A 14689-nucleotide genomic window follows, 5' to 3' on the forward strand; every position below is an offset into this window, starting at 1 on the left:
TAAATCCTAACCTACACACAATTGGTAACAGTTAAAAATATTACATCTTAACTTTGGTTCATGTGACTCACTGACTGTTGTACTGTAGAAGTTTTAAAATATGGTTGTTATTTTATTTTTTTATTTGACAATGTCAATTTTGAAGGATGTAGGAAACTAGCTTGTCTCCCATGTTATATCGTGGGGTTTATATACCTTCTTAGATTGCATGTATCTGTTAAGTAATGATTGGTAATATGAGAATTTCTCAGTGTGGCCTCTAGATGGCATAGTCATTTGGACATCCTGTACATTCATATGTCAAACGGATGCCTGCATAGAAAGTAGCCTCTAGAAATTTGTGATCCTTTACTATAATTTAAAAAAAAAAAGTTTTTCCTATTTTTTTTGAAAGAAAGTATAGATCAAACAAAACTGCAAACAGTAAAAGAACTGAAAAAATACATAAATATACTAGAGGTGAACCAATACAGAGAATTCATCACATCCCATGTTGGAAGATGAAATAACTATGCTGAAGAGCCAGATCAGACTTCCTGTCTGCCATGCACAGGTTTTTCTTCTGTATTCTTTACTTCTAAACCTGTAGTTACAGTCTTCCCTCGCTGGACCGCTTTCTTCAGGCAGTTTTACAGTGCACAAACACTCTGTAAGCAGGATAGATGCTACCTAAAAGCACAAAATTATATATCATCATAGATAAGATATGTAGGTAGGACTAAGTTGCTGTCAGACTGAATATGAAGATGGTCTACACCTCTTGCAAGGTACCCAATGAATCCTTGCTGACCAGACAGCTAATCAAGTATAATAAGTGTTTTTTAAACTGAGGATTATTTTAACTTCTGACTCCTTTTTTTTGCTTTTATGATTTTATAGCTTTTCATACTTGTGGCTTGTTCTTCCCCATTCCCCTTCTCCTTCCCCACCCCTACCCCCCACAACTGACCTCAACAATCCTTAGTTCTGTCTGCAGTTTTACCTTTCTTATAGTGCATGGTTCCACTCTGCGTAATTTCTCATAGGTCTTTTCCAAAATACAGTAGTTTCCTCAGAAGTTTGAGCCAAGGCTATTCAGCCATGCCGTATTAAAACCTTAGTCCTTAGGAGGAAAGCTAGGCAGGTAGCTGTGTGTCAGCTCTGTAAAATACGTGCCGTTCTTCCTTATTCTAATGGTCTGAACTGCAGATACTGATGGAATGATGGAGTGTCCTTTGGTGCTCCATTGATGTGCATGTCCAGATTTCCTCTCAAAGACTGAGAAGGTGCCTTATGCTCAACTTTCACCCTTAGTGGGTGAATGAAGTTTTGACAGCTTCTCTGGCTCAGGACTTCTAAGTGGGATTTGTGGAACAGGCAGGAATAAAAGGCAAAAGTTATCAAAAAGTTCACAAAAGTCAGACAGAAAATGTCTTAAATCTGTGGCTTTCTTATTAAAACAAACAAAATCCCCCTGGACCCTGCCGTCCTCTGACCTGATTTTCCAGTAGTTCGGTATGTATTCAGAAGCGATAAAAATAGGAATGAAGGACGTCTGCAATATTACTAGGTGAGAATTTGGGTTTGATCTTATGCAGATTTCAAGGAATTCAACACTTTCGGTGTTGAAATATTAGAACTTCTATAATATTGATATTCTGTGGCATAATGCAGTCATTACTTTCCTTATTTTCAACAATACTTTATACCAGTCTAAGCCTGGTTTTCTTTCCCTTTACTTGTCAATTATCTGCCCATTACCTACCCTATGTCTTTTTTCTTTTTTTTTTTTTCCCCTGTTCTCTTACATAATTTGTTTTCTCGCTATAAACTTTTTGTAGTTGTATGTCTCCTTAGGATTTGACTGACGATATAGCAGTTCTGATAAGAAAAATATGATAACATGTAATGATTTTTACTCAAGCTTTTTTAATGTTGTTCCTTTTTTGAAAGTTGCCTTTTAAGTGTGTTAGAAAAATACATGATAATCAATGCCTAACTATGTAAATTACATAGTGTAGCGATTTGAGATGTCCTAAGAAAAACCTTCAGTCTACTTTGTGCTGATAACCTTTTTTTTTTTTTTTTTTAAAAGAAAATAAAGGACCCATACAGTGTTGATATCTCTAATAGGCACTTTTTGTACTTTAACATCTCAAATCTTTACCACCCTCCTCCCCTGGTGATTTACATAGTAATTTCTAACCAATTACACCTTGAAATGCCTGTATCGTTTTCCATCCTAATGGAAAAGAAGGTTGGCATGAGCACTGCATTCAGCTCTTCATATATTAGGTCCCTTTCAGCTCTCAAGCAGCTCCAGGTAAGTTAAATAATGAGAAAACTCATTTCTGTGTTGCTGTGCGTTCTTTGCTTTTCAGTCTCATGAAAATGTTATAATAGCTAACTTCACTCAATCAAAATGGAGCAAATGCTATTCCAGGAAATTTTAGCAGCATTATTTAAAGCAGGTTTTTTGTGTGGGTTTTTTATTTGTTGCTTTGGTTTGGTTTGTTTGGTTTGTTTGTGGAGTTTTTTTTAATATATAGGGCTGTTTTGTTTCAATTTTAATTTATAACAAAAATATTTAGAATAAAATACTGGTTTCTTTGCCTGACAAAAGTAGGCAGAATGGTACTGAAAATGAGAGCTGCATGACAAGGCAAGAAACTACCTTAAAGTGTAAACCTATCTTTTTAATAATACATGTAGGTGGAATGTAGCAAGAATACATGTAGCAAGAATTTGTATCTTCAAGATGTCTACTTGTTTTCCTTCTCTGGTGCAAATATGTAAATAGCATTTTCTTTTTACATGCACAGATATTATTCGAAATTCTGAAATAATACTGAGTATGTAAGCCTAGTGAGCCTGCCAAAAAAATAGATCATACATAATTTTCTAATGTATTGGATGCAGATGCTGGGGAAAAATAATAGCTGAATTTATTTAATCTCACTGGCAGCTGCTAAAAATTATGATGGTCCATCAATAAATAAAAACATCTTGTCAACACCATTAAGTTAAAGTTGCTGAAATGTATTGCTTTGATTCCCATATTTAATTTAACCTTTGCTTTACTTGTCTTGGATTTAGTAAATTATTATTAGTTTCATAAACCAAATTTTTCTGGTATTTGTTAGGATTAGTTCAAAATAAATAAAGAAGTCAAAATAATATAGACAGAGAGAGAGAGAGGCGATAATGTCGTGGTTTCTTTTGACATTTGAAAGAAATATGTATTGACAGCTATAGTTTTCTTCCAGGATGCTTCCACATGAAAAGGGAACTTTGATGGAAATCCTGTCAACTCTAATGACAGCACATTATATTTTGTGATACAAGTAGTTTTTTTTCTGAATATGTTGATCTGACACAGCCTGATTATGTCCCCCAAAGGCCATGGCAAAACATAATCAGGCAATCTCTAAATTGGAATAATTCTAAAAAGTCTTAAAAATGCAAATGTAATTATCAGGGAAGATTTACAATATTTCTTTTAAAGAGTTTTTGGAAAGTCAGATTTGTTTCTGTTAGTCTGTATTTGAAGACCTCAGTTAGAAGATTCTCAAATCTAGCTGTAAAATACAATTTTTCAAGTGAATTGGGCATTCATGCATTTTATAGATATCATTAAATAAGTCAAGTTGCTGAAGAGTTGCTTGCAGCTAAATTTTCAGTGGGTTACATTACGCATTCTCAGTATTTGCAGGCACGATCACTGTGTATACAGGAAGGTAAGTTTATGTATGCAAACAGGTACATAGGCTAGAGTAATTGGGCAGATTGGCTAATTATGTTTCTAGGCATGCAGTTGCATATGCAGTCTAAAAGCATATGCACAATTTGGTGTATGTAAATTAATGCAATCACAAGCTTTGCTGGTAAATTAAACCCATATATTTAATTTTACCCTTTAGATGTCAACAATCTCAGATAAGGCAGAGGTTGTGTATTCAGTAATAGTTATTTTATTACTAGATGAATCTCAAAGCTCTATTTAGGAAATTTAGAAGTATAAAATTGGTCATTGGAAGAGGTTGACTCTTACATGGCATAAAATATTTAGTGTGACAAAATATTAACAAGTGCAAGAACATTTATAGCGATGTCACAGGAATCACAAAATTAAGGCTCAGAATTTTAGTAACTGCAAGTTACAGTGATCTGGTATGTTTTCTTGCATATCAAATTGAAAAATAATAAATACAAGGAAAGTGATTTCTTGTAGTGAAGTAACAGATTTCTTTGTTGACTGTTTTCTTTTCTCTCTAACATTTTAACATCTACAAATATCTTGCTTTATTTGCATATCTCAGGTAAAAGGTAACAAATTTAAACTGTAGTTAAGCAGTCTCTCTGTATCTTACTTCACAAAGTTGTGGACATGCACCAATGGGCTTAATTCAAGATGACTTGTATGATCACAGTAGTTTCTCAATTAGTTCCATATCAGTAGTTTTTATGTACTCTCATTGCCTAGCTGTAAAAAAAAAAAACCAAACCACAACACCTGATAACAAAGAAATAGTGAACAGGAACAAATCTGATTCAATAAATTATGGTGAAAGGAAATGTTTGAGTTCTAAAGTGAAACACATTAATGTGTTTAATGGCATGTACATATCTACCAGAACTAGTATAATTTTTTTTTAATTGACTTCTCATATTTGTGTGTCCTCTCAGTGACTGACAATCAAAAAATAGCTGTTCAGCAGCTCTGATAATACAGAATATACTTTCTGCATCATTGTACTAAAACTTCCGAACACATGTTCATCCAAATAATTTTTATGATCAGGTTTCTCTAGATTGATACGTTCAAAGTATCATTATTTGTAGCTTATTTATTATCATACCTCTATTCCAAGCATAGAAAAATATAGATAGTTCAGTTTTGTAGACAATTATATAGGAAACCAAGATCCTGAGAATTATATTAGTTATATAGAAACCAAGATTCTGAGAAGAATGATCTGCTGAAGGTTTCAGGTGAGTTCTGTGCATAATGGGAAACTTGACACTCTTCACCCTTAACAAATACACCTTTTAAACGCCTGCATTTAAAAGCCTAGTAAAGTAGAGGTTAGTTAAGGTCATCTATCTGACTACATAAAATGTTTTCCATTTTCTTCATGCATCTCAACTGGTTGTCACAGACCTGCGATATCTGTGTCCTAAATTTGTTCTTGTGTCCATCTACATTGTGGTCCTTCCTGAGACACATCATTGTCTTTTCCTTCCTTATACTTACAGGCTTTCCTCCATCTGAAAGGGCTTCTTTTTTTTTTTTTCCTTCCCTGCCCTACCCCATCTTTTCTTGTTTTTAAGATTAATTGAGGTCATGTACAAGAGTGTGGATTTGCCAAAACCCTGTAATCACTACTAGTCCTTTCTGTGTCACATTTTAAACATCTATACCCAACAGCCCCTGTGTGTCTCAAATCCTGCTTCCAATTCCTGTTTTTTGCTCATACCAGTGGGCTTCTCCCAGTTGATATCTGGAACTTTTGCCCCCGATTTATGCAGTGTTTTGAAGTTACTGTATCTCACATAAACAGAAATTTCATCAGGCTGATAGTTAGGTCTCTGGTCCTGTCAATAACCTCTGGCTACTAGGACACTTCTGGAAAATTGCAAGCTATAAAAGTAACAAGAAGGAAGGGAAAGATGCAACCATCCAAATAATCTAATTACACTGGAGCTCGTGGGTGATTGGAAAACTGTCAAGTGAGAGGAGTGGCAATAGTCAGACTCTGCATTATACATAAGCAAAGATAAAGTTTAATTTTACTTTTCTTTACTATAATAGATATGATTTGTTTCCTTTTTTATACTTACTGATGGATATAAAAACTTCCTGTATGAATATTTTACCACTCATTATAATTCATGGAATTGAAGCTCTTACTGGCTTTTTCAGCAGTAACTGGTAATTTATGTGTACATTTCAGGTTCCTGTTTACACTGTAAAAAATCTGTGCAGTTCAAAGTTTTGCCACACAACATTATCTAAATGTAAGCTTGTATAACTTCCATGGCTTTAGCCTTTTAATCTGCACGTCATAAAACCAGAGGATGACGAGTTTATTTTCTCTAATTTCATTTATTTTTATTACTCCAGGCAAGTTGTTCTTAAACAGTGATTTGTGACTAATTAGCAAAATAGTTCTTGATTATCTGTAGGTGAACCAAGCAGAAAGAGTTCTGCTTCATTAAAGAAGATTTTATTTGAGTTTTTTATAAGTTTGAACATTTTTGACTTTGCTATATTCTAAGCAAAATCATTTCTAGATTCCTCATTAAGATTGCAAGCAGAAAACACAGTATTAAAATCATGCATTATGGTTCTATTTTCTTATTTATATGGAAGTCATTAATATATGAAGGATATTGTAGGTCAGTCTGGGGATCAGGCAACTCATAAAACAGCTGTTTCAGGATAAAATGGCTTCTAAATGCTTTCACAGCTGCAAAAAGCATTTGGAAAAAAATCATGAATAAAAATTAATTCAAAGCTACAGAGAGAAAATATGTTTGAGGATGGCCATATGCCACAAATTACTGAAGGGTAGGAGAGTTTTCTGAGGAAACATCAGTAACTTATTTTAGACTTTTAGTCTGACCCAGTGTAGCTTTTTTCTGGGTTAAAATGATCCATCTAACTGTATTTCTATGTATAAGCACACACATCTACTTCTATGCAGATCGATTCTGTACTCCAGTGGATTACCCTTTTTTTTTTTTTTTCTTTGAACTTCACATTGGGTGCTAGAGCCTGAATTTTTTTAAATGTAAGCTGTGAAAGGCAGTGGTCAAAGTGGGGCAAACAGTGCTCTGAAGGACCAGCTACCTGTTTCTGTAGAAGCATTTATGATGTAATTTTCTAATACTTAAAAGTTACCTACTTAAACACCAATATTAGTAAAACGGGTCCATTCATACTATTTAGTAAAAACATCTAAATACCACACAAGTCAGGTGTCTTTCACTAATGAATAAGTGCAAGAGTCTCCAAAGCATCATCTTAATCATCTTTGTCTACTAAGATGTCTTAGTAGAATAATACTCCGGTATCAAGTATCACTACAGTGAGTAAGGTACAAAGGTGAGTGAGCGTACACCAAAGGCTGTGACAGTTCTTTTCTTAGGAGAAAACCTTATGGCTGAAATTCTGTATGACTTACTGTTTGTAAAGGCTCATTAAAATACCCTGAATATGTTTTATTTTTACTACTGCTTATCAGAATTACATACTTTTTGTTTACTTACAGTATGAAAGAGGCTGGTTTAGGCCATAAACAGTGGAGGGGTGGTCCCATTTCATCAAACTGCAAGCAGTGTCCAGTAGTTTATACCAATCCTGTTTGTGGATCAGATGGTCACACATATTCTTCTCAGGTAAGAATTAAATAAAGAACTAAATTATTCTTTCATTGTTCCAGTCAGTTTGAGCTCTTGGAAATTAAAATTCTGTATTGTAACACAAATCAACATTTATTTGTTTTGACTAAAGTATATATTGCAGACTGCAGCCTACAGCAATTCTGGTATATCATAAGATAGAAAAAACAAAATGGTAGCAAATTCTAAGCAACATGAAACAGGAGTACCCAAAGAAGCACAGTACCCAGAGTGCTCCACAATATAACAGAGCTCCAGTTTAAGTCTGTCTGCAACTAACACCAAGGCAGAGTTTTGATTAAGGAACATAGTGTTGCATGTCCCATATTTGGGGTAGGATAAACATGTTAAGTCAGGTTTTCCAGCTGACCATTGAGGGCATGCTTCACACGCATCTAGGCATAGGTGTAACATACCCCGATAAAAAAATGTAATGTTGTATGTTTTTCCTTATTGCAACACTATTTTATGTATTTTAAGACCATAATCAAACCTTCCTTTTGTATTCCTGAACCCCCATGTTTTTTCTGTCATATTTTCTTGGAGTCAGAATAGTAATTAAAAAACGTCAATGTTGGTTTACCCAGTCTTTTTTTGGAGAAAATATTTTTGTGCTGATCAGGCTGAAGTCCAGAAACCATGGGACTGAAGTAGTACAGAACTCAAGTGGAACTTGTGAGATGGAGAACTTCATAATGCTGAAAACAAATTTGTTTGGCATCCTCTCTTAAAACTTTCAGTAGAAAAACATTTGGCCAGTATTTGCAACTGAATCCTCTCTAGTAGAAGCAAAGGTGTATTCTTGATGAACCCACTTTTGTCAGCAACGGCATGCAATTCAGTAGTACGGGAGGAGCTATTGTATTCTGTCATGCTGTCATCATGTACTTCAACTAAAAAAATGTTTCTAATAGTAGATAATATCGAGTGCTTCAGGAGAAATATAGTAGTAATAATAATAATGGTGATTGTTCTAGATTAAATGGATGGATATGAAGAAGCTCTGTTTTTGTTACTTAATAAAGAAAAAATTTCTGTATAGCATTTTAAGCAAAATATTTTTAGGATATTTCCCAGTATTTAAAGGTTTTGGAGTTAGTATTTGCTGTATTGAATTCTCTCTTGTTTTTTACTGCAATCAGAAGCTGTGTCTGAATTTAAAAAAAAATAAAAAAAAAGGATTATTGTTTCCAGGAGTGACTGGCTATTGGATTGAACACTGATCCTCTCCAAGGATATTTTCCTCTTGATAAAATGGAAATATTTAGAACACAGAATTTAACTAGTGCTGCCTCAACTTTCACAATTCTCATGCTTTTATCCTAAATCTTACATTAAGAAATTATTTTTGTACAAGCTGAATATTTAGTTATAGGGAACTGATAAGGAATCTTGATTTTTCCTTAAAAAAAAAAAAAAAATCATCTAACTCGTACACCAGGATATCTGAGGCTCATGAATTTTGGATGCTTTGGCTTAGCAGAGAAATCATTACTTTTCAGTGACAATATGACTTAATTTTTAAGTTAGGGATTTGAAAATATTTGAATTTTCATTCACAGTAATCTGTTTATGTTTTATCAAAAGCTTGAAATGTGCTCGCATCTTACTAGACGTTGCATGATACTGCTAGCATTTCTGTTGCTGTTCCATGTGAAGGTTTGGTCAGTCTTTTAGGTCCCAAACATAGTCTGCACACAGATACAGAACAGAAAAATTCAGTCTCTATGATTTTGCAATTTAAGTAGACAAAGTAGATAATTTGTTATTGGTAATACTGAATGAGCAATTTTTTTTTAATACAGTATATGTTATCCATTAAAATCTCTCCTACATTCTTCCTAATATGATATAAACATCACAGTGAGAACTAACCTCATTGTTTATTTCCAATTTTATCACATAGGAATGCTGTATTCTAAATAGTCCTATGGGTAGAAGTGACCCTTATGACCTCTCATGGGCTGGTCTGAAGTAGATGTACAGAAGTGTATAAATAATGATGAGATGCAGGTATTTTTTACATCAGTTCATGTGTTAAATGTGAGGGTGTGCTTCTCAACCAGAATGATGAGAAATGAGTGGATTAAATAGATAAACTCTAATTCCATTCTGGTGTATTATCAGAGCTGCAGACAGTTCAGTAGTACATATTATCCAACCTCTATGTCCCTTACATGCATATAATGCAGAATTAATAAGGGATCAGAGAGCTTTTGCAGGGTGTTCCTTTTGTCTTCCACTACCTTGTGATGGTAGATTTCAAATCTAACTTTATGGCAGCAAATTATTAAACAAAAATTAATGATCAGAGTTCATCTGTATTAGCCTATAAATACTTAACTTTCTTTTCAATGTTACTATGATTTCATATTCTGTGGTGCAGTTGCACCAAAACAGAGATCCTTACGACGTTATTTCAGGAGCATTTATTTTGAAAAATTGACATAAAGACAAATATTTGTGTTCCTTTACTGCAGGCAAAGTTTAGTTTTTGTGTTATCAAGCTCCAGGAGTAGTTTATGTAGCAATTTTCTTATATTTAGAACACATTTGTCAGTGACTGTGGCAAATTGTAGAACACATTTTCTGAAAGTAAGTCAGTAAATAATAATAATATTGTAGAACATAGCCAGGCAGCTGGCACTTACCATATGGACACTACTTTGGGAGTATGCCCTCTCTTTTCAGGCCAAGCCCATGCATATTTTTATATTGAATTATGTGACTAGAGATATTTTATACATGATTTTTCAGTTGGTAAAAAAAAAAAAAAATTACATAATGGGTAGACAATGTAGAAAGAAAGGTTAACTTCTAGATTGACCTTATCCACAGACAGGTGAGGATGTTTTGCTTCCCATTCATTTTAGCAGGCCAGATTTGGTTTACTGTGTTCTTAGCTCACAATTAGTCACATGCAGTCAAGTGTAGAGGAAAAGTAGCAGGTGTAAGATATTCATTATTAGCATTACAAGAATGTTGAAATAAAAATATTACGTGCTGACAAGTTGAGTAATCAAAGTGAACGTTAATTATTATGTAAGAACAAATTCAGTATAAAGAGATCCTGCCGCCTCCTTGCCAGGGTGGTGTCACAACAATTTTTAGTTAATAGCCTTTAAATAATACAGTATGCACTTTACACTTCATTAGTTAGTTTTACTTTCTGCATTTCTCTAAACTTTGGCGCTTGAAAGTGCATTATTCATTGTAACTCTAGCAGTTCTCAAGCAGTGCTGTAGCATAGGGCTTTGATACCCCTATGTATTTGACATCCCAGCCAATCTCCAGGAAAAACATGATGACTGCTGCCGGGACAGCTTTTTGGAGATGTTGCTCAGGCTTGGATGCTCTAATGCCAGTATACTGTGTTTTTATATACTTAAGATTCTCTGCTTAGAATTTATCTGTAATTTACAATTTTAAAATCATGCTTGAAAGCAGGATGATGTTAGTGTAATCTTCCATTACATGCATGCTAATCTTATTTAATGAGCTTTAATAAGACACATTTAGCATTGAATAATGTGATATCAAACCAATACATGTTATCATGGTTCAGGCCATGTTAAGTTTATGGCTGTAAAATAATACAGTTCTTCAGCTGAATCACAGTAACCTGTCTAGAATTCAGATTTTCTAATGGGATGCCTGGTAATCACATTTACTTCCCTCCCAAATCATGTCACTTTAAAATATCCAAAGCTACATATGGAAAAAAGTCTGGACGTTTCTGTGTTGTGTTAATTTCACAACACTGGGTGTTGCCCTGAAGTTCCTATTTGCATCAGGACTCTCTGAAGCATTAACATACACCTGCCACCCTCCCTCTTGGAGAAGAACAACCAACCCAACCAAACAAAAAACCCCCAACACAAAACTAATCCCAAAGAACAAGAAACCTTGAAGAATTTAATATTCAGGAGTCCAAGAAAAGTGCCCTCTTTCTACCTTCATAATTTCTTTTTTCCAGAGGTGCAGTTGTGATCTGTCCCAACTTCAGTCATTTCTAACAAAGGGAAGAACTATCCAACCTGTTGATTTTACATTTCCAATGATTTTTAAGCTGTCTCCTTTCTGCTAAATAAGAAGCAAATAATAATAGACCTTTTTTCCCCCAAAGTTAAGACACTGCTAGTTGCTGTGCTTGCTTGCTTTTCTGTATTAGTCTTGAGTGAAGTGAAACCAAATATTTCTTAAGCAAATGGATGTACTCTTGGATGAGATCTTGAGTAAACCTGAAAAAAGTATGAATGTAAAATGAGTTCTAAAAGAACAAATTTGGACATTGATGAGAACAGAGAGAGAGATGAGAATCTGAAAAATATGACTGAGAGGTAAGTCCTCTGCATCACAGCAAAGTTTTAGGGGAAGAAAAAAACAAACCAAAACAAGACCCCATCATAGGCCACTATGAACTTACTGGAAGTGAAAAATAAGAGTTTGTGTGGCAAGATTTGCCCCTCTAGCTCTTCATTCAGAACATGAGATATTAACACTTGGCTCTTTGTTGTCCTGATTTTAATTCATGTGTGTTTGACACAGAACTAGGAAATTTTTTATATATTTTAGAAGTCAAGTACTAACAACAAAATGTAGAAGGATTTAGGCACAGTTCTGTGTGCACAAGATGTATCTCTTCTTGAACTTAGATATATGTAAAGACATATGCATAATACAGGGAAAAAGAGCCATGCTTTGGAGTGTTAAATCTCACTTGCACAACAGCTTGTTTCTTTTCTGACAGGGTGAAAACCATTAGGAACATGGAATTTCATAAGCATTTCATTCACTGATAGCACATGTAGGCTTCTATTTTGGACTGCTGAATAAGAAAACTCTAGTGCTTAGAGTTCAAACAAATTTTAGTACACATTTTCAGGTAGATGAAAAACAGTAAAAAGCTGTAGTAGCAGTCTGCTGGTAAGAAAACTCAGTGCCTAGGTGCCTCTCACCTCGGAGACAAATGGTGTTTCTGTAGTGCACTGATGAAGGTTTCGCCTAAGTGCAAGTAACTATACAGAAGTTTATTTTGTTGCATTCTCTCTTCTTTTTTTTTTTTTTTTTTTTTAATTCCCCCCAGTTGACATATCCTTTAAATATTTTAGAAACTTGGACATGATAACCCAGCATGGACTGGCTGGGTCTGTGCACGTTACATTTATTACTTTTATTATTTTTGCTGTAATTGAAGACTAATGAGTACGCCCTTTAGATGCTATTTTAGTTCACATAAAACTATAAATATTTCAACTTAGATATAATTAGATAAATTGAACTTGTTTAATTAGTAACGCAATCAGCCAGCATGGCTTAGGAAGCCATATCACATTAAAATACAGTGATAATGCATGTTAATAAGCAATAGCGGATTCTTTTAACAGAAAATTCCATGCTTTTTACAAACCATTTGTGTCTTATTATAAAGCTTTATAGCTTTGCCATTAATATTATTTTTCCATTGCTATTACTCAGAAATTTGCATGGCTCCTCATTGAGTGACGTTTTACGGACATGCATCTCTAGCCTGGGTCTCCTAAAAATGGTGTTGTTTGAACCCAGGAGCCTGATGAAATGCTGAAATTCAGACTATATGGGTGAGAGCTGTGAATAAGAGCCACAATTTATAGACATGCGTATATGAATGTGTATGTCAGAGATTTTTTTTTTATATATATTAAACCTGCTATCAAGAAGCTGTTAGTGTATTTTCATACTGTGTCAGTGTTTATAGTTTTTGAATAAGCCAAGATCAGAGAGAATAATACAGGTAGGAGTAATATAGTTATATATATTTACACCTTTTGTTAATAAGGTTTTTTAAAACACTAAATATTTTTAAAATATTTTTTTATATTTTAAATATCTTGTTTTTTACAGACTTTATTGTCTTCACTGAATATTGAAATATTAATTTGGAAATGAGGTAATATATTATGGTTCTTTACACAAGAATGCTAGAATAATTATTATTAATACCTCTTAATTTACTGAAAATAGTATGTTTCAAGTAGGGATATCACAGGATTCTGTCATTTAGCATTAAGGTTTACATTCTTATTTGATGGTAGAAAATATTAGTTTACCTGTTTGCAAAATGTATCAAATAAGATGGTGAGGTATATATTTACCAAACTTAGTAGGTGCCTAAAAATTCAAATGGCTGATGTTAATAAAAAGCAGATAGGTCTTTAGAAGGATTTTAAGACACTCCTAAGTATCATGTGTTTCTGAAGGGCTGTAAGTATGAAAGCAAAGACAGGTAGGTGCCTAATTTAAATAATCCCAGTAGGCATTTATCTGCATGTTTCTGTGACTTAATGATTTCTAGGGTGTCCAAAAAATATTGAATAGCTAGTTGACCTGATTTCAGGCTTTTCTTTTTATGGCATTGCACTGTAGAGTGCTGAAGAAAACAGGCGAGGGCTGTAGAGTTGAACAAGGAAGAAAAGTGTGCATACAGATTTTCATTTTGTCATGTAAATTGCTTTCTCTAGTTCATAACTTTATAAACAATGTATCATCAGTCCTCTTTCAACCACAAAAGATTTTCTTTGCTCAGGGTCTTGGTTCAGTAGGCACGTTTCCTTTTGTTCTCTGGTCAAAATGCTGGTTGCACGTCTTTATGGTTAATATTTACTAAATATTATTTTTGTTTTAAATAGTACTTGTTTGCTGAAAAGCTTTTTCTCAGCCATTCTATTTATTTATACTGTAATAGCTAGGTTTCTCTGCTTGACCTATGAACATTCAGTTGGTAGATAGCAGTGCAGAAGGCTGTGGTGTACAACTGTTAGACTGTGGTGGTAAAATTTTGGACTTCTCCAATACCTACTGATATTCCCGGTTTCACCTGCACTAGAGCACTTATTCTCCTCTTCTGTATATGGGAAGGTTGGTTAGAGTTGAGTGACCAAGGGTGTGGAAGAGTTGAGGTCTCAGAAGTAGTGTCTCTTTTCTCTCTCACTGGTTAGTGTCAGAATCATTATCCATGACCACAGTTGGTAATAATGAGAAAAAAAACCCTATTAACTTTTTCCCTATATTCAGGTATATGTTCAAATTAAGTATTCGTAGCATATGAACTAAATATTAATCAGGTGAATCTAAATATAATTATTCATCAGTGTATTTTTTTTCTTGGAATCAGATAGCATACCCTGTTTAATTTTAAATGCACATAAAAGTCCTGGACTTAAACAGACCTCTCATTATTACGATAAGGTATAATTAAAGGTGACAGTTACCTTTCAAAGATGAAACACTTTTACAGTTGCATAAGTATTAGTTATTGCTTGTTTAA

General features: G+C 34.0%; 1 protein-coding gene across 1 annotated transcript in view; it reads left to right on the plus strand.

Annotated features, from left to right (window-relative positions):
• Positions 1 to 7251: 7251 nt before the first annotated feature.
• SPOCK3 (sparc/osteonectin, cwcv and kazal-like domains proteoglycan (testican) 3) overlaps positions 7252 to 14689 on the plus strand; it is a 66856-nt gene continuing 59418 nt past the window's right edge. Inside the window, exon 1 of the mRNA XM_010154949.1 lies at positions 7252 to 7380. Coding sequence (XP_010153251.1) covers positions 7255 to 7380 — 126 coding nt within the window. The 5' untranslated portion in view covers positions 7252 to 7254. The remainder of the gene's footprint in view (positions 7381 to 14689) is intronic.

Source organism: Eurypyga helias, unplaced genomic scaffold (assembly GCF_000690775.1).
Source record: "Eurypyga helias isolate BGI_N326 unplaced genomic scaffold, ASM69077v1 scaffold24117, whole genome shotgun sequence".
In the NCBI taxonomy this organism is placed as follows: Eukaryota; Metazoa; Chordata; class Aves; order Eurypygiformes; family Eurypygidae; genus Eurypyga; species Eurypyga helias.